The following is an 18,832-nucleotide window of genomic DNA, read 5'->3' as shown; positions in this document are numbered from 1 at the left end:
GGCATTGACGTACGGTTCCGCCCTTAGTGGTGGGAGGGCCAGTGCCGGTTTACGCATCAGCCGCCGTCTTATGAAGGAGGCGGCGAATAACAAGGCCATCGCGGGGCAGCTGCTAGAGCATAACGACGCTGTGAAATTGTTCTGACCAGCGCAACGCCCGAGCAACCGAGAATAATAGTAGGGTGCGGCATAACACATTAATTATGGGAGTCCCACAGGTACGGACGATATTGAGGGAGTCTGGTGTGAGGCCCGGCCAGAACATAACAACTTAATGGATCCAAGGATTTTTTTTACAGAAAATGTCTATTTTGAACTTTGATTACTGAAATTTACAGAAAGAAAACACAACGGTGCGAGATTGCCCTTAAATTCTAAATAACTGCAAACAATTTATCCTCAATAAAATACATCCAGAAAAAAACATCCTTTACGCTTAACCCCTGAGCCAGTCATTTGAAACCCCTGATCAAGGTTCGGTTAACTACCAGATTTCAGAAAGCTTTTAGCTTATCAAACAGTCAGCGCTGCCATTCTATCGCCGACGCAGACTAGCCTGACGCAACCATTGACAAAAACAGACCAACCAGTAATCACACACATATGGTTACTGTTGGCGACGCTTTCGTTCGAATCTCCTTTCATGGTGTGGACTGTATTTAATCGCGCATCGCACAGCATTTGGTTGTTTGGTGACCGAGATCCCGGAGGAAAATGGTTTAATTGGAAAATTGGGAAAATAAATGTTATAACCTATCACGTTAGCCTAGTTAAGATACAACTAAATATTGGATACAGGATAGAGCGCCGGATGCCGACGACTAAGGAACCTCCTTCTTAGGAAGTATATTTGGACCTAATAAAAGAGCGCCGGATACCGACGGCAAAGGAACCCCCTTCTTAGGGCGTATGTTAGGGCCTAAATAAGAGAGCGCCGGATACCGACGTCAAAGGAACCCCCTTCTTAGGGCGTATGTTAGGGCCTAAATAAGAGAGCGCCGGATACCGACGTCAAAGGAACCCCCTTCTTAGGGAGTATGTTAGGGCCTAAATATAGAGCGCCGGATGCCGACGACAAAGGAACCCCCTTCTTAGAGAGTTTTAGGAATGTTTTAGGATAAAAAGGGATAGTCAGTAGACCTGGTCACCGGAACCGATACGCCTGCCGCATCTCCGTCGAATATCTCATCTGTGTGTAGACCGCGCACTATTTCACTTCTCACTCGGGCTCCACACACACTTTGTCTTCTAGTTCACTATATTTGGCGGACAAGGCAGCGAAACGTACCGGGAAGAGAGCGGGGCAGCGCAGTGTCCCCGTCGAAGTCGAAAGGTGAAGTGAGGACCGGGGGTGTTTACAACTAGCTTATATACAGCGACAGGGGGTGAAAACAAGACGCGTTGAGGACGGTCAGAGCACACAGAAAAGGCTAAAAATGGCCCGGGCGTCCAGCGCTCCACCCGGAAGACACACACGCTGGGCGCGCACGTGCGTGCCCCACACAATGGCCCGGACCTGGGCCGGTCCTACGCAAACAGGGAGCCGCCCTGCCGCGCCGGCCGGCCAGCCGGGTCAGAGGGGACGCCAGCGTCCCGCGACCGCGGACGGCGCTCGGCTCGGCGGCGCGGCGGCGGTTCGGCTCAGCAGCGCTGGGTCTCTCGCCCGTACCGCCTTGCATAGGTGCAATTTGTCGGCAACATCACTCCCCCCTGTGTTCGGCTTCACTGCGAACGTCGAACGCATACATTTGACCGACAAATTGAACAGCGCAAGCGAACAGTCAAGAAAGGTGATAACCGAAACGGGCGCGGGTAACGATCATTTCGAAGCTCCATACAAGCAAAACACGCACAGCATACCAGAAAGGTGCAAAGCGAGATAAAGCGGCCCCTAACACTCGCGCGCGGATACGGGATCCTTTCATATCCCGCTCCTCCGCTCACTGCTGCGCCGTCCCCACGTTCATTTGCACTCCTCTTCCAGGAAGCAGATCTTCGTCGCCGGTCGTTTGTACAGTCTTCCACTAGCGGTGCGGAGTTCTGCTGATCGGACCCTTCCATCAGCTGCAGGGAAGACTCGATTGACACGAGCCAGTGGCCAGGAGCCTCTGGACAGGGTCGGCTCAGCCATCAGAACCAGGTCTCCGACCTGTAGGCTTCGCTGATCCTGCCGCCATTTGCTTCGGGACATGAGGGTCGGCATGTACTCCTTCGTCCATCTTTTCCAGACATGCTCGGCCATGAGCTGCACGTGCTTCCATCGCCGCCGACTACACATGTCCCTTTCTCCCACTAGTCCCGGGGCGAGGTGCCTTGAGACGCCGCCCAGCAGAAAGTGGTTTGGTGTCAGGGCTTCTGGGTCTGCCGGCTCCGAGCTGACGTGCGTGAGGGGTCGGCTGTTGATCATGTGCTCCACCTCAGCAAATACTGTCACGAGCACTTCGTCTGTGAGAGTTTGGCGACCGACCACGACTTTGAGTGAGCTCTTGACCGATCTGACCATTCTCTCCCAGACGCCGCCCATGTGACTTGCAGCTGGAGGGTTGAACCGCCACTCAACTTCATACGTGCTGAGCTTCTCCGAGAGTGCCTTCTCCATAGCTCGAAGCTCTGACTTCATCTCCCGACAGCTTCCAACGAAGTTAGTGCCGTTGTCGGAGAAGATGACGGACGGCCTTCCTCTTCTTGCAAAGAGGCGTCGCAACGCCATGACGCAGCTGTCGGTGTCCAGACTGTGCACCACCTCCAGATGGACAGCTCTTGTCGTCATGCACGTGGCTAGCAGCCCGTACCGCTTTTCAGTCTTTCTGAAGCGCCTGACATACAGCGGCCCAAAGATGTCAATCCCCGTGCTGTTGAAGGGTCTTGAGATGTCAAATCTTTCTTTGGGCAGGCTGGCCATTTGTGGCGGCTTCGGCTGAGCTCGGAGCTGACGACAGGTGGGGCACTTGCGCAACAGCTGCTTCACAGCGGCTCGTCCCTTCACCACCCAGTACTTCTGCCGTACTTCGTTCAGCGTCTGCTCCACACCGGCGTGGCCGCACCTGACGTGTTCCTGCATGATCACGAGACGCGTGACTTCCGCACTCCGAGGTAGAATGATTGGGTGACGGGCGTCTTCTGCCACCGGCGCGTTTCCCAGCCTTCCACCTGCTCTCAGGAGGCCCAGCTCATCGCAGTACGGTGTCAGTGGCAGCAGGTCGCTTTTGGCCGGCAGGGCCTGTTGCAGACGCAGGCTGCGCGACTCTTCCGGATAGCTTGTCTCCTGCACTTGCCTTAAGGTCTCGACTTCAGCCTCCCTCAGCTCCTGAAGCGTCAAGGGCCCAACACGGCGGGTGCGGTCCCCCGGCGTGTGCACGGCTGCATTGTGAGCGAAGCGTCTCACCCGAGCCGCTACACGACGGTACTTCAGCCAGGAGGAGAACCTGCTCGGGTCCGGTTCTAGTTGTCGCTGACTTCTCGCTGCGCAGGCCAGTATGGTCGGCTTCACTTCTTCTGTCCCGTCGGTCAGCGGTAGAGACGTCTTTTCTGCTGGCCAGTATTTCTCGTCTTCGCAAAGAAAGGCTGGGCCGCTCAACCAGCGACTGTGAGTCGTGAGCTCGGAGGCGGCCAGCCCCCTTGAGCAGTCGTCCGCCGGGTTCAGTTTTCCTGGCACGTGTCGCCATGCACAGCCGGCAGTCAGCTCGTTGACCTCAGCCACTCGGTTCGCCACGAATGTGTGAAACCTTCGTGACTCGTTCGACAGGTACTGCAGTACCACGTTACTGTCCGTCCAGTAGACAGTTACGTCTGGCTTCACTGTGAGTTCTTTCACTGTTGCATCGGCGAGTCGTGCCCCGAGCACCGCTGCCTGCAGCTCCAGCCGCACGATTGACAGCTTCTTCAGCGGGGCTACCCGGTTTTTGGCGATGAGGAACCGGCACTGGTGAGTGTTGTCGTGACTAGTTGTCCTCATGTAAATCACGGCGCCAAACGCGACCTCGGAAGCGTCACAGAACACATGCAGTTCTCGCGACTTGATGCTGTGTCCTGGCGCTGCACACCGTGGGATACTGATGGATGAAAGCCTGACTGACTCTCGGAGCCAATTCTGCCACTTTGTGAGTTCTGGTTCCGGCAGCGGTTCGTCCCAGGATAACTGTCGGCACCACAGTTGCTGCATCAAGATCCGTGCTTGCACAGTGAACGGTGCGGCGATCCCCAGCGGGTCAAACACTGCGGCAGCTCGGCTCAAGACCCCACGTTTTGTCAGCGGCTCGCTTGCTTCGCGGAGACGAAACCCAAGCGTGTCTTCCTTCTCATTCCAGACGACGCCGAGGGCCTTCTCAGCCGCCGCAGCTGCTGTGCTCAGGCAGAGGCCTGTGTCTGGACCAGCCGCCTCACTGGACGGCGTTCCATTCAAAACATCTTCCTTGTTGCTCCTCCACTTGGTCAGCTGAAAACCTCCTTCCGCGAGAGCTCTTGTGGCTTCTTGCTTCAGTCGTCGCGCACTGTCTTCGCTTGCATCGGATAGCAGGAAATCGTCCATGTAGAAGCAGCTTTGTATGTGCTCGGATGTTTTCCCTGTTATTCCCGCTTGCGCTCTCCAGTGATCTTGCAGCGTCTTTCTGAGGACAAAGTTGGCCGTGGCTGGTGATGACCGTGCACCGAAGATCAGTACCTGCATTTGGTAGACGTCCGGAGGCCGGTTACTATCCAGATCTCGCCACAGGAAGCTGATGGAAGGCTGATCCCTTTCGACGATTTTGATCTGGTGATACATTTGTTTGATGTCAGCGGCGATTGCGACGGGACCTTCACGGAAACGGAGGAGGACACCCGGTAGGTTTTGTAGCAAATCTGGCCCCGTGAGCAGCTTTTCGTTCAGGGAGGCTTCTTGGTAGACGGCTGCAGCATCAAAAACAACTCGAACCTTGTCTGGCTTGTTGGGGTTCGTGACAGCATGATGGGGCAAGAACCATCGGCGATCGTTTGGCGCCGCCGCTTCCTCCGGGGAGAGCTTTCTGGCATGTCCCTCCGCGACGTAGGAGTCGATGATGTCCTGGTACTTCCCTGCGATCTCTGGAAGCTTCTCGAGCTTTCTCTCCGTTGCCTGTAGTCGCTGAATAGCCTGTCGCTTGTTGTTGGGGAATGTAGGACTTGTCTCCTTCCACAGCAGGCCGGTCTCGTATCGCTCTCCACTTTTGGTCGTGTTTCTTTCCAGCATCTGGAGTGCTTTCTTATCCTCCTCCGATCGTGACGTCGTTTCACTGTACTTTGTTCCAAATGCTTCTGTAGACCACCATTCGTTGACGGCAGCGCACAGCTCCACTTCGCTCTCACTCGATTGGCGTCTCAGAAACATGACCTGGCGCATGCTGCTGGGCACGATGTCAGACACGCAGCCCGTCAGGGTCCATCCTAGGTCTGTCTTCACAGCGGCCGGCTGATTCGGACGCCCGACACGCACCTCCCGTTGCAGCACTGCTTCAAGGACGTTTGCACCGATCAACAGCTTCACCTGCCCGCCATTATATTGCGGGAACTCCAGATTTCGAAGGTGCTCAAACCTCTGAAGCTGACTCTTCGTCATTGAAGTCGCAGTCACATTCAGCGCTGGCACAGACCACACTTCAGGAATGTTGATGCACTTCTTTGCCCCTGTGCCAAGGGGGCTGATTTTCAGTTTCACTTTCTCGGACGGACGCTGAGTGCCACTGGTCTCCACGTTTTGTATGCAGAGCGGGTGTCGCTCCCCGGCAACGCCCAGCTCCTCCAGAACATCCTCACGACACAGTGATGTCTGAGCTCCAGCATCCAGGAGTGCCAGAACGTCTGTCGAACCACGGGGCCCGTGAACACGCACAGCAACAATCTGTAGCAGTGTGTCTGTGTCCGTTTTTACCGAGGCCGCTACAAACGGCTGGTTCCCGGAACTACCTTCAGCTGAAGATTCAGGCGCTCCCGTGGTTGTCCCTGCTGACGACTGATCCCTCCTCGAGTTGCTCTGATCGGTTCCTGACCGACTTGATCCGCGGTGGAGAAGCGGATGGTGCGTGAGCTTGCATCCCTTCACATTGCACCGCCGAGACACTTTGCAGCTTCTGCTCCAGTGGCCCTTCTTGAGGCATGAAAAGCAAAGACCTTCTTCATAGGCAACAGCGCTTCTTGCGTCTGGGGTCTTGGCCTTGAATTCTGAGCAGTCGCTCAGCCTGTGGTTACTGCTGCACACCACGCACACTGGCAGAGAGCGGGCCTCTGGTTCGGTTTCACCATTGGCTCCTGTCGCCAGCGCTGTTCGCCGAACAGGGCCGTCCCTTGAAGAAACTGTTGCGCGTTTCCGTTCCGATGTGGAAGTCCCGGACTGGACAGCAGAGAAGCTCAAGATGCTGACTTGGACTTGGAGCCACTCGGTGAACGTCTCCAGAGTCGGTCTCGTCGGTCGCAGCCGGAACACTTCACGGCCCCACTCTCGGGCTAGTTCGCTCGGCAGCTTTTCGACCACTCTTCTCAAGTTTTCACTGCTTGACAGGTCACTCGCATAGCCGAGATTTCGCAGGACGGTGACTGTGTTATGGACGACCGCATAAAACTTCTCCATCGCTGGGAGGTCCATTAGTGACGGTGGCGAGGTCATGAACACATTTCGCAGGTGGGCCTGGATGATGTCTTCCTCCCGTCCGAACCTATCTTGCAAAGTTTTCAAGGCCTCGTGATACAAGTCACCGTTGAATAACATGCCGTCAATGGCCTGGGCCGCGGGCCCTTCCACCGCGTTTTGAAGGTGAGCCATGCGCTCAGCATCCGACAGGGACGGCTGATCATGCACCAAGGCTTTGAAAAGACCAATCCAGCGCGGCCACTCACGTGCATTTCCACGGAACGTTGGCAGAGTCAGTCGCGGTATGCTCTTTACGAACGCTGATGGTCCTGCCAGGTCATTCCTTCGGGGTGAGGCCGGCGTTGCGATCCAGCTGGCACGAGCCAGTCCGTCATTCTTGTGCACCCCATTCTCGCCTTGAGGAACTCCGACAGCTCTGGGTGATGACGAGATGCAGCGGGAAACTTCGCCACCATTGGGTGCCGGCCGCTGCTCACCTGACGTATGACGGACGCCTCTTGTTACATCATAGTGGTTAGGCTCCACCTCCACTGGGATCTCGTCATCAAAGTCGTTTCTCCGCTCCCATTCAAGGTCATTTTCTGCAGCCCTCAGAAGTCTTGCCCTCTGCTGCGCTCGTTCCACCTCCTCTTCTAACTCCTTTTCCTCCATCATCCTCTTCTCTTCTTCCATCCTGTCTTCTTCTCTTCTCCTCTGAGCTGTTCTTTCTGCTTCCTGGTTTCTCAGCTGCCTTTCTCTGTCTTGCCTGGCTTTCAAATGCTTCAGCTCCAGGCTTTTCATCTCTGCCGTTATTACAGCTTCCCTGGACGCCGCTCTGGAGACTCCTGAAACACGGGATCCGTTCGCTCTACTCCCCCCGTGATGCAACTTTGATGGTGGTGGTCTGTCATCTGCTTGCGACGCCGCGCAGCAGCTCACTGGTCGGTGCGTAGTCGCCTCTTCAATTCTTTTCACCGTCTCGGCGTGCCGTGCCGTCAGTCGGGTGGCGTACTCTTCCGCTTCTTCCAGTTCGCAGACCTCCTGCACCTTCTCAACATAGGCGTCATTGGCTTCCATGAAACCATCCAGTGTCGCATTCAGGGTTTCGAGCCGCTTCTTTAGTTCTTCCTCGCTAGCTCGGCGCGCGATCTGAGCCTCCGCCGTGTTACAGGCACGAGTAAACGCGGCGGCCTTGCGCCCGCGCTGAAGTTTCAGGTGCTTCAACACGCATGCAGTGTCTCCAGCTTCCTCGCCGGCAGTGTCCTGACTCACCGTCGCCGTCTCTGTGTTCTCCGCCTGAGTCGAATCTTCCATCATCGGAATTTTCTTCTCGATCCGACTGGCACACACGAGGCACAGCTTGTAACCTACAATCAATCAGTAAGTCGGCGACGGGCAGCCACAACGGACTTCAGTTCTCACTTCGTGCCCGGACCATCCGGCCCGGAGGACCAGAAAATGTTGGCGACGCTTTCGTTCGAATCTCCTTTCATGGTGTGGACTGTATTTAATCGCGCATCGCACAGCATTTGGTTGTTTGGTGACCGAGATCCCGGAGGAAAATGGTTTAATTGGAAAATTGGGAAAATAAATGTTATAACCTATCACGTTAGCCTAGTTAAGATACAACTAAATATTGGATACAGGATAGAGCGCCGGATGCCGACGACTAAGGAACCTCCTTCTTAGGAAGTATATTTGGACCTAATAAAAGAGCGCCGGATACCGACGGCAAAGGAACCCCCTTCTTAGGGCGTATGTTAGGGCCTAAATAAGAGAGCGCCGGATACCGACGTCAAAGGAACCCCCTTCTTAGGGCGTATGTTAGGGCCTAAATAAGAGAGCGCCGGATACCGACGTCAAAGGAACCCCCTTCTTAGGGAGTATGTTAGGGCCTAAATATAGAGCGCCGGATGCCGACGACAAAGGAACCCCCTTCTTAGAGAGTTTTAGGAATGTTTTAGGATAAAAAGGGATAGTCAGTAGACCTGGTCACCGGAACCGATACGCCTGCCGCATCTCCGTCGAATATCTCATCTGTGTGTAGACCGCGCACTATTTCACTTCTCACTCGGGCTCCACACACACTTTGTCTTCTAGTTCACTATATTTGGCGGACAAGGCAGCGAAACGTACCGGGAAGAGAGCGGGGCAGCGCAGTGTCCCCGTCGAAGTCGAAAGGTGAAGTGAGGACCGGGGGTGTTTACAACTAGCTTATATACAGCGACAGGGGGTGAAAACAAGACGCGTTGAGGACGGTCAGAGCACACAGAAAAGGCTAAAAATGGCCCGGGCGTCCAGCGCTCCACCCGGAAGACACACACGCTGGGCGCGCACGTGCGTGCCCCACACAATGGCCCGGACCTGGGCCGGTCCTACGCAAACAGGGAGCCGCCCTGCCGCGCCGGCCGGCCAGCCGGGTCAGAGGGGACGCCAGCGTCCCGCGACCGCGGACGGCGCTCGGCTCGGCGGCGCGGCGGCGGTTCGGCTCAGCAGCGCTGGGTCTCTCGCCCGTACCGCCTTGCATAGGTGCAATTTGTCGGCAACAGTTACATCATCACAAATACCGACGTCAAATATCGCCCGGGACTGACTGGCATCCGTCGGCGATATGGAACATTCCACCAGCACAGTATTTCTGCTCAGGCGAAATACACTTCCGATTGTCTGAGGAAAAGCCGGTAATGGGCATACGGTAGCTGGGCGCCGCCTTTTACCCGTTCTATTCTCTCAGCGATATGCAGAACGGAAAACATGATTTGTCAGCGGATCAGAGAATTTCAGCATCCGCGGCGCGATCGAGACAGTTCAGTGAACCGCAAATTCAATATTGCAGGCCTGCTGTGACGGGATGCCTGCGCCAGAGGTGTTTACAAATCCCGAAACTAAAAACATCTGTGAATGCATATAAACGCCACGAAATAACACAGACATACTGAAAAATGACTCAGTCGGCAGGCATCCATTAAGCGTAAAGAACACATGCTTGTTTTAGTTAAGCATTGTGTCCAAATTCACGACATGAACATTTAATTAGACCGTTTGCCATAACAAATCCATAAAAACTTGGCCTCTTGACTTTAATTCCAAAGACATTTGGCAATATCTTACGGTCAACTAGCAAGTTTCCGTTATTTATGTAACTGATTAGGAAAACCCACACACATTTTCACAAACTCTTCTCGGCTCTCGCAACACTGTAGTAAGCGGCCTTCAATCCCAGGCAATATGGGTAATATTTCGGAAGCGTCGGGTATTCCAGGGGAAATGTATTCAAGCAATAAAGAGGTGTTAGTGGTTTGAAAGTGGTTTGAAATCTCAGGACGCAGTACCAAGTAAAATATCATACGGCCATCACACTGCCAAAGAGCTCGGCGGGAAGTGGATCTGACTACTTCATTCAGTTTCCCACAGCTTCCATACGAGCTCTTTCCTAGTGATTTCACGAAGTGAACCATTTGATCCCTTTCATGCAAGACACAATTTAATATTCAATTTTATGCGATCTGAATAGGTATGTAATACATGCACAAGTGCACTTTGCCGTGAGTGGATTGATGTAAGTTCCGTGTATCGACTTAAACAAAGAGGCCATATCTTATGAAACACGGCCCGAGGGCTTTCTTTGAGTCCCCTTCAGAAGCCATAGGCTTAGCTGTAACCCCGATCCATAGCCAACAGAGTGCTTCCGTGGAATGGTGACCAAAGACACCTAGATGTCCTTAGATTCGAGTTTGAATTCAGCAGCACACACTGTTCGGTACCAACGAAACCCGGTGCTTTGACATCGTCTGTCCGCAAAAGGTTGGGGCAAATGAGAATGGCCAAATGAGTTGTTTCGCTCATCCAAAACCCCAGCACGATAACGAAGACTTCGAAACGAATTGTGGAACCAAAACTGATGTTGAGAGTGCAAGCATTCTTTGCGCAATTCCACGACGAAAAGGCCGCTGAATAGGCATTATGTAAGCGTTTTGGCTACGCGCACGAGCAACATCGGCAAAAGGAAACTCAATTGTCCTTGGCTTGTGAACGGTCATGGAAAGCCCACTTTACTTTAGCTTCGCATCCCTCAACTCCCCCAAAGCCACACAAATGATCGGATCTTTTCATGCCGCACCACAAAAGGAGTTGGTATAATTCCAACGCGCAAGCAAAATATTTGGCGTATAGCTCGATTCGAGGCTATGCTTCGTCATGTCCAGATTCTTTAGTGCCCAGCAGCCTCCGCAGGTGATCCAGACCATCTTCAGATCGAAAATCGCTCTTCATGAGACCACCTATTCCTATCATTCTTTTCACACCTGACTTGATATAAAATCGCTTCGAGACGAGCTAAAAGGCTGGTCTACTCACAGCAAAGCAATCGAAATTTCAACCAGCATCACGCATTAAGTCTTATAAAAAAACAACGGTCAATAAATATTCGAGCAGCTTCACATGAACACTGAAAACCGCCGGCGAATGGCAACTAGCGACGGTAGCCGGGCCGGCGCGGCGGTGAGTGGAATGCCGGCAGAGCGACACGGGGCTGACACTGACATACGAGCCTTCGCCGTGAGACAATGGCGGCGCCTATGGGAGATGGGAGGGCGCGGCGCGAGGTCAGCGCGACCGGACGACAAGTTTCACTCGGCTGACCTCAGATGTGTCCGACAAGAAATACCTTTGACCTAACCGGCTACCGCCATCAGAAAGGTTAACTGCATGGCGAGAAAACATAAACATATTGCAAAACTACGCTGTAGGTAATTGTGGTGAGCTTCAGAAACCGCATAGGGCTTCACATAATGAGTTTCCCGCCACCTTGTCAGATTCACTCATCATCAGCCGCCACTCCCAAATTGCACTGGGCTTCATTGCACTGTGAGGAGGTCTTGCTGCCCGCCTCCTGAACATCAGGGCACAGCACGCACATCGGAGGGGTGCAACTCGTTCGGGAACTACCGAGCTGCTACACTTGAGCCAGTCTCAGAAAGCACGGAGTGTAAGGAAAAGAGCCAGCGCTGCCGGTCTGAGTATATGTAGTGCAGCGCAGAGAGTGTGCACAACAACGCAGATAGTTGTGCACAACTGGCAGTACTGATAGTGGACCGTGCTGGTTAGGACGGTTAGGTCAATGATGCTGGGACTGACCTGAACTCTGAAGGATAGTACAGCAGAGAAAAGCGAGTAACACATAGTTACCAATCATTCAATTGAACTCTTGCAATAACTTTAAATCAAACAGAACTGTAAAACGTCGTCATTGATTAGCCCGCCTGGCTTCATATCAGAACAATACTCAAATCTGACAGGCCTTGCGTGCTGTTAGCACTGCGAGACGAAGTTGAATAGGTATTCATCGTGTAGGTATTTTAATATTGTTTTCCACGTGTTCCATCACTCTGGATATCAAATTCAGTTTCCCCAGTCCCTGTCGGTTTTGAAAAACCGTCGGAGCAAAGTCGAGTCTTGGTCTGTCCGTCGGTCCGGCAATTTTACCCTCTCATGTCGGAAAACCTGTCTACAGAATACAACAGTGAGGAATTCAGTTTAGAGGGGGTAGAGTAAGGGAGGGAGGGGCTGGGGAGGGAGAGGGAGAGGGGAGGGAGAGGGGAGGGAGAGGGGAGGGAGAGGGGAGGGAGAGGGGAGGGGGAGGGAAAGGGAAAGGGAGAGAGAGGGAGAGAGGGGAGAGAGAGAGAGAGAGAGAGAGAGAGAGAGAGAGAGAGAGAGAGAGAGAGAGAGAGAGAGAGAGAGAGAGAGAGAGAGAGAGAGAGAGAGAGATTGCTAGGACTGCAGAGACGGCATCGTCCGGGGATAAAAATGGCTCACAGGCAAATCGACCGAGATGATTTGCCGCACTGCGGGTGTGATCCTTAAAAAAGATGTGGAGTCGTTCCCAGCAAAACCCATTCCATTTCCATTTGAAAAGTTTTGTCAGGCTTGCAGACTCTTTGAAACGTATCTCGTTAGGGCCTAACAGTTCGAGAATAAAAGTACGGCTCTAGATCACTGACGGCATTTGTGCTGCACAAGTTTTGAAAAAAAAAGTTTCATGTGCCACGAAGAAAACAACTGCGAGTGCCAACAAATAAATGAGGTGCTCTACGTACTTGGGAGTTTGCTACCTCTCTTTAATTACAAGGATATCTAACCATCAAAGAAGCTGAAGAAATGAAAGTGGAGAGAAAGTCTAATGTGTTTACGGTAGAACTAGAAGAATATTCAACAATTTGTACTGAGTATGCAGACATGTGCGTAGATCCGAGAAAATGGATGATCTGATCCCACGGATCCCGATCTCAGATCCATCGGTATCATGGATCCGCTCTTCAATTTATCGAGATACGTAGGGATCATAGATCCCAGGCTAATTTTTTGCTTGAGATCCGGTGAGATCATAGATCCACACTTATTTTTGTCAACTCAGAAATCCCAGAAAATCACTCGTTGCAACTCAAAAACGCTCTGTTTTAGAGATTGTATGTGATTGCACGTCATAATCCATAGCTTTGTGTCACTTATTTAGAAACACTTGGAAACATGTTTTCAAATGTTGGAGATATCCACATCAGAGAGTTCGTGGGATCCACTCAGATCATAGATCCATGTTCTTGGTTTATCGTCAGATCATATGAGATCACAGATCCAGATTAAAAAAAAAATCACGCCGGATCGGGTGGGATCATAGATCCTAGCCTGCAGTTTGCTTCGAGATCCACTGAGATCCTAGATCCATCACTCGGATCCATGCACATGTCTGCTAAGCATTCGTCTGTACTTCCTTTACTATTGTCATACCAAGCAAAGCTTTTCCCTTTGCCTTCACGTACCTTTTTTGTAAAATATTACTGATTATATTTGCTTTGACAGCACATACACATACGTTAGTCCATATTTCCTCTTATATGCCCAAAGTGGTTGTGCGCTCTAGATCCAGAAACTGGCGCATTGCAAAATATCGTGGACGCGGAAAACCTGATGACCAATTGTGCGTACGGTGTTTTGCTTCATAATTAACTGGAAATGCAGACAAACGTGAACAGCGCTTAGCAGCCGCAACATGCTGTGCTGTGTATCAGAGCAGGAATATCAAGACTGAAATACCTACGCTACAACTGCACTATCTACCAGCCGCGAGTAAATAGGCCCTTTCAGCTCCGACCCAAATGTGCCTCCGAGTGTGAGAGTGGGGGGGGGGGGGCGATGACACAGCAGGAACGCAGCAGTAACACAACAGGTGAGGCAGCGACATCGAGCAGATAGTACCACCAGGCACCGAGCCTCGGTCGCTGAGCCGAGCGGGACCGACAAGCGGCGGAGCGGGGCCGGCTGGGCCGAATCGGCACCGCACGGGAAAAGAGCCAGCCCGCTGACTGGTCGCCGGGCGCGGCGCCGTAGCGTGAAATGCGCCTGTCCGAACCGGTCCGCGATCGGAGCGAAGGTGTAGAGCGGGGCGGGCCGCGGTGGGAGGTGTTCCGGGCCGGCGCCGGGGAGGTGTCCCGAGGTGGGGAGGTGTCCCGCCGCCGAGCACTCACCTCGTCCCACCGGATGAACTTGTCGCCGCGCTGCAGCTCCTCGGGCACGACAGCCGGCCGCAGCTGCACCACGTGCACGGCCGGCCGGTAGCCAGCCATGGCCCGCTGTCAGCTGCCGCCGCCGCCGACAGTCTGCCGGTGCCGCCGGCGGGCCGGCGCAGCGCGGCTCGTCGGCCGCCGCGCGCGCACACCTGCAACAGGGGAGGGGAGGGGGAGGGGCGGTCAGACGGGCGCCGACCGACGGCGAACGGTGACGGCAGCGAGCCGCCCGGCCCGGCCCGGCCCGGCGACAGACACCTGACAGCCGCGGCCCGGAGCGGCGCCCCCGGACCGAAACGGGGAACAGAGGGGCGCCCCGGGCCGAGACAGGGGACAGGGGCCAGAGCGAGTTGGCGTCCACAGCTCCAGCCAGGGTACAGAGGGGCGCCCCATAGCCACCCAGAGAACAGAGGCCCACAGGGCCGGTCCACAGTCCGAGCCAGGCAGCAGAGGGGTGCCCGGACCGAAACAGGGAGCAGAGGCCACAGAGGGGTGCCCCCAGTCCTCGCCAAGGAGCAGAGAGGCGCCTCGCGGGTGCTAAGGTAGAAAATGAAGCAAACCGGCCCAGTGTAATAACTAGACCACGTCTTTCGAGTGGCCGGATTGGCGATGTCAGAACCAGTTCACTAAGCGGCCGTTGAGCGAGTCGCTTATTCTACCGTCCTTTTGAACAGGTTCAGAGTCAGATGGTGAAACTCTGAGACGACCTGTCAGCCGCACCAAAGTCTACGGAGCTGGGCATTTCACAGCAGTCGTCATCGCGAGCGAGATCATCGCTGCCTTTATCCAAGCCTTCATGTGAACGATGGATCACAACATTCGGCTCGCCTTTCTATGTAGTTATAAGCGCCCTTATAATTGATCACGACCCATAGACCGGTGTATACCGGTTTGCGGACTGAGCTTTATAGCGAACAATTATGTGAGGCTTCAGCCAGTTCTTAAAAATAGCGTTGAAAAAACAAGCGATGCAACAGACTCCGCGCTTATTTCGCGAAAAACGGTCGGTGGGCAAAAAGGTCACGGAAACGCACATAAAAACGCAAAATCGTTACCCCACATGATAGGAGCTGAGTACATTCCGCGTGCGTCGGAGACGGGCCAAAGCCTGCCATTAAGATGTCAGACGAGTGGACTAAGCCGATTAGGCTGACGGATCATCTTCTGAGCCCCAACTGCCACTCATGGGCAACAGATACCGGCTGCAGGACGGGTCAAATGAGGCAGCAATAGAAAATAATGCTTGGTAAAAAGAACGGCCCGGCCAAAGGGTGGAAGCTTTGCTACCGTCACGTCAGCACGCATACACCATTAGACGCATTAGACGGACAAACCTGGATGAAAAAGTTGATAAGACACTTCCAAATATCCTAGCGCAGTTACCTTTCCTCCCTCCCTTCGATACGAATTGAAAAGCCATCAGCTAAGTGATTCGTTCTCCAGTTGTGACATTCCGAAATTCGTGGAAATTATATCAAGTAGTTAGAATGCCTTTAAAAGCACGCTGTCAATGACAAATGGGAATAGACTTGTGCTCGCGAAACAGGATCCGGGTTTTAATAATCTGTTATTGATCCAAAGTGTTCCCGATCAGCAAACTTTCACAGTGAACCCGGCATCAAGGGACTGTGTCAAATGGTAGCGGCTGTCTTGATTGCCAAAGTACCTACCTATGCCACTTGGTGACTGAATATCAGTCAGTCAGTCAGACGGGACAACGTGGGATAAGAAACTGATAATCTACATGTGGCCTTTACCGGCCATTCATCCTGATCCGTCACTAAAACCTACACACACAAAATGAAGTTTCAAACATCATCTCTATTCCCCACCAACCGAGCACTCTGCCAGCATAAAGCATAGAGGTAGGGGAGAGTGGGGCAAAGCGGCCACCCTAACGTTTCTAACGATGCCGACGCTGGATTTTTAAACTTGGAAAGATTCTTTCTATACCAATGTGATCCCTATTAAATTGTCTTTTATTCCAACTGCGTTTCATTTCCAAAGGCGTTCACATATGGGAGATATTGACAAAACTTTAAACCTATAGCATATTGGCCACTTTGCCCCATCCCTGAGGCAAAGCGGCCACTGGCGACTTCTCAAGTCCCGATATGAGAAACAGAATAGTTGCCTCATGCACGACTAGGGTATTTGATGGTGACAAGGTTTAAGGGAAGATGGATGTTTACTTTGTTATCTTCCCACCTATTGCTAAACAAAGAAAGAATTTTCTTGGAAAAACATTTAATTGCATAATTTGGTAACTCATGTAACCGAAAAGTGGCCAAGATGAATGCATGACGACACATTTGAATATAAATAATGTTTTTATCCAGATGGAAACAACTTATGGCCAATTGGGGGCTGGCCACTTTGCCCCGGCCGCTTTGCCCCGCGCATACCGTCCGAGACAAAAATATTCCAGCTCAGCTATTAGTGGGGTAAAAAGCATTAAAATTGGTAGAAGGCATGTACGATAACCACGCAATGCATGGACAAAAACGCTTATAAAAATTCCAAACGGTTATGGAATAAAATAACATTTAAAAATTGTAAACATAATTGGTAACCCGGCAAGAAATGCTTTTCCGTGTTTCACAGAACAATGGCGATGGGCCTGAAACCCCGGTCTGGCTCATTCGAACGACCGCAAAGAGAAGCATAATTGGAAATCATAAATTGGAACTGACGCCAGCTGTGGAGGGCTAAAACGATGGATGGCCGCTTTGCCCCGGGTGGCCGCTTTGCCCCACTCTCCCCTACTGAGATTCGAACACAGGGACAAGGTGAGTTCATCTGAGCCGCGAGGGAAGGTATGTGCGGGGGCGGTGCTCCATCCCGCAGCCCCTCAGGCGGCGTACCCTCCGACCGTCGATACCCCATCCGTCCGTCACCTGAAGCCGCCGTCCGTCAGCGCGCCTGCAATGTGTCTGTTGTGTCCCGCGACTGTGCGCCGTCTGATCAATACGTCCCGAGGCCGGCCCGCGGTGTCAACAGGCGGAGCAGTCAGATCACATCGCGGGCAGGATCTGATCTGATCGGGTCAGCGCGCTGCTCCCGTGGTGTTCGGAGACAGGCGGCGAGGACAAAAACCGCAGGTCAGTCGGGATGACCGTATTGAGCGTCCTTCGAACGTGACATCCCCGCCCCAAGAACCATCGATGACAGAAGTCGCCATGTAGGGTTAAGATGTGAGTTGAAGAGATGGATGTCACGGAGTTCAAATAGGCCACCGAATAAGGCATGTTGAAAGATGCTGAGAAAATGTGACGAAAATATGACGCCCAAAAGTAGGTACAACTTACAAGTCTGATATACCATGTGGCATGCTACACGCAAGGACAGATCCAGGACAGCAAATGCATAATTCAGTATTCACAGTAAACTACAACTCTTGTACGCCATCAATGCGTCATCAATGTAGGACGCATATAATCAGGGCGTGAATCAAAGGAGACCGACGGTTGTTAGACGACTGCTGACGCGACTTCTGACATACCGTAAACTGGGGTGGCTTTGAACTTCCGGGTGACTTTGAACGCCGTTCACTTCTTGGAGGGAATCACAAATATCTTAAAAATGTGAATTATAAATGCAGCCATGTTTTTTACAGATAAGAATGCACATTTTTGAAAATGTACATGGCATATTGGAAGATATATACCTTAGTACACAGGAGTAAAAAATCAAAAACTAACTCAATGTTTTTAGCTTTTTGAGATATACCCATAAACTTCCATATGGCATGGGCTAGTCATTATGGTCATGGAACGGAATGACATATTTTTGCCATCCTCGATGGTTGGCCTATATTGCCCCATCATATTTTTTTAGTTTGCTTGAGCATGGCCAATGCTGTGAAGGGATTTGTAAAAGCATGACATTTTTGGAACTTCGCTGGGGTGACTTTGAACGTGTTCAATGTAGCCCCGGTGACATGCATGCCTGGCTTGTTGTTCAAAAGACTTGTTGTTCAAAGTAACCCTACCGAAATACACTGCATACACTGCATACATTGGCCAGAGACGCAAGATAGGGGTGTAACAGAGATCGACCAGCTGGTGTGCAAGCTAAGCCAGCCTGACATGGACAGGAGGGGCAGGCTCCACTTCAAGAGTGAGGAGCTCTCACCATACAAACTGATGCTGGGGTTAACTCATGACTGACGTGTTCTGACGCTAGCAGGTGTACCTAGTGTTAAGTGTTAGTATTAAGGTGTTAAGTCGGGTGTGAAGTGTTAACTGTGTCCAAGGATACTCTGTACTCGGGTGTTCTCAGGTGTATTTCATGCACAGACCTAGTCGAGTGCATGCATTACTTGAGTTGAGTTGAATCGAGTGATTTCATATCCTGTGAGTGTTGCTCCACAGTGCCTATGCAAGTGTTAAGGTGAGTAAGTAAGGTGTTTGCCATGAAAGATGCTTCTTTTTACTCACTGTCTGTGTGCTAATTTCTGTGAATATGGTGTTTGATTCATCAGCAGAGGCTGTTACAAGAAGTTGTGTTTTTTGCTTGATGAGCTCGCCTTGTTTTGACTAATACCCCCAGAAGGACTTTTGCAGGTATAAATTGTTTTTGACCTCTTTTTTAAAAAGCATCAGGGTGTTCAAAGCCACCCCAACCGGCACGAGGAATTGCACACCTAATGAGATAAATGATGAAAAACACAAACTGTTCAAAGTCACCCCAT

The 18,832-nt window shown here is 52.3% G+C and overlaps 1 protein-coding gene across 4 annotated transcripts in view; it reads right to left on the bottom strand.

Moving 5' to 3' along the window:
• Positions 1 to 18,832, bottom strand: part of LOC122394655 (1-phosphatidylinositol 4,5-bisphosphate phosphodiesterase classes I and II-like) — a 78,060-nt gene that overhangs the window by 57,156 nt on the left and 2,072 nt on the right. For all 4 annotated transcript variants that reach the window (XM_043391665.1, XM_043391667.1, XM_043391666.1 and 1 more), the window contains exon 2: positions 14,101 to 14,291. In XM_043391665.1, coding sequence (XP_043247600.1) covers positions 14,101 to 14,199 — 99 coding nt within the window. In that variant the 5' untranslated portion in view covers positions 14,200 to 14,291. The remainder of the gene's footprint in view (positions 1 to 14,100; positions 14,292 to 18,832) is intronic.

The sequence above is a fragment of the Amphibalanus amphitrite genome, unplaced genomic scaffold, assembly GCF_019059575.1.
Source record: "Amphibalanus amphitrite isolate SeventyFive unplaced genomic scaffold, NRLGWU_Aamphi_draft 000603F_arrow, whole genome shotgun sequence".
Taxonomy (NCBI): domain Eukaryota; kingdom Metazoa; phylum Arthropoda; class Thecostraca; order Balanomorpha; family Balanidae; genus Amphibalanus; species Amphibalanus amphitrite.
The sequence above is the reverse complement of the archived record's forward strand: the minus strand, read 5'-3'. Positions and strand labels throughout refer to the sequence as shown.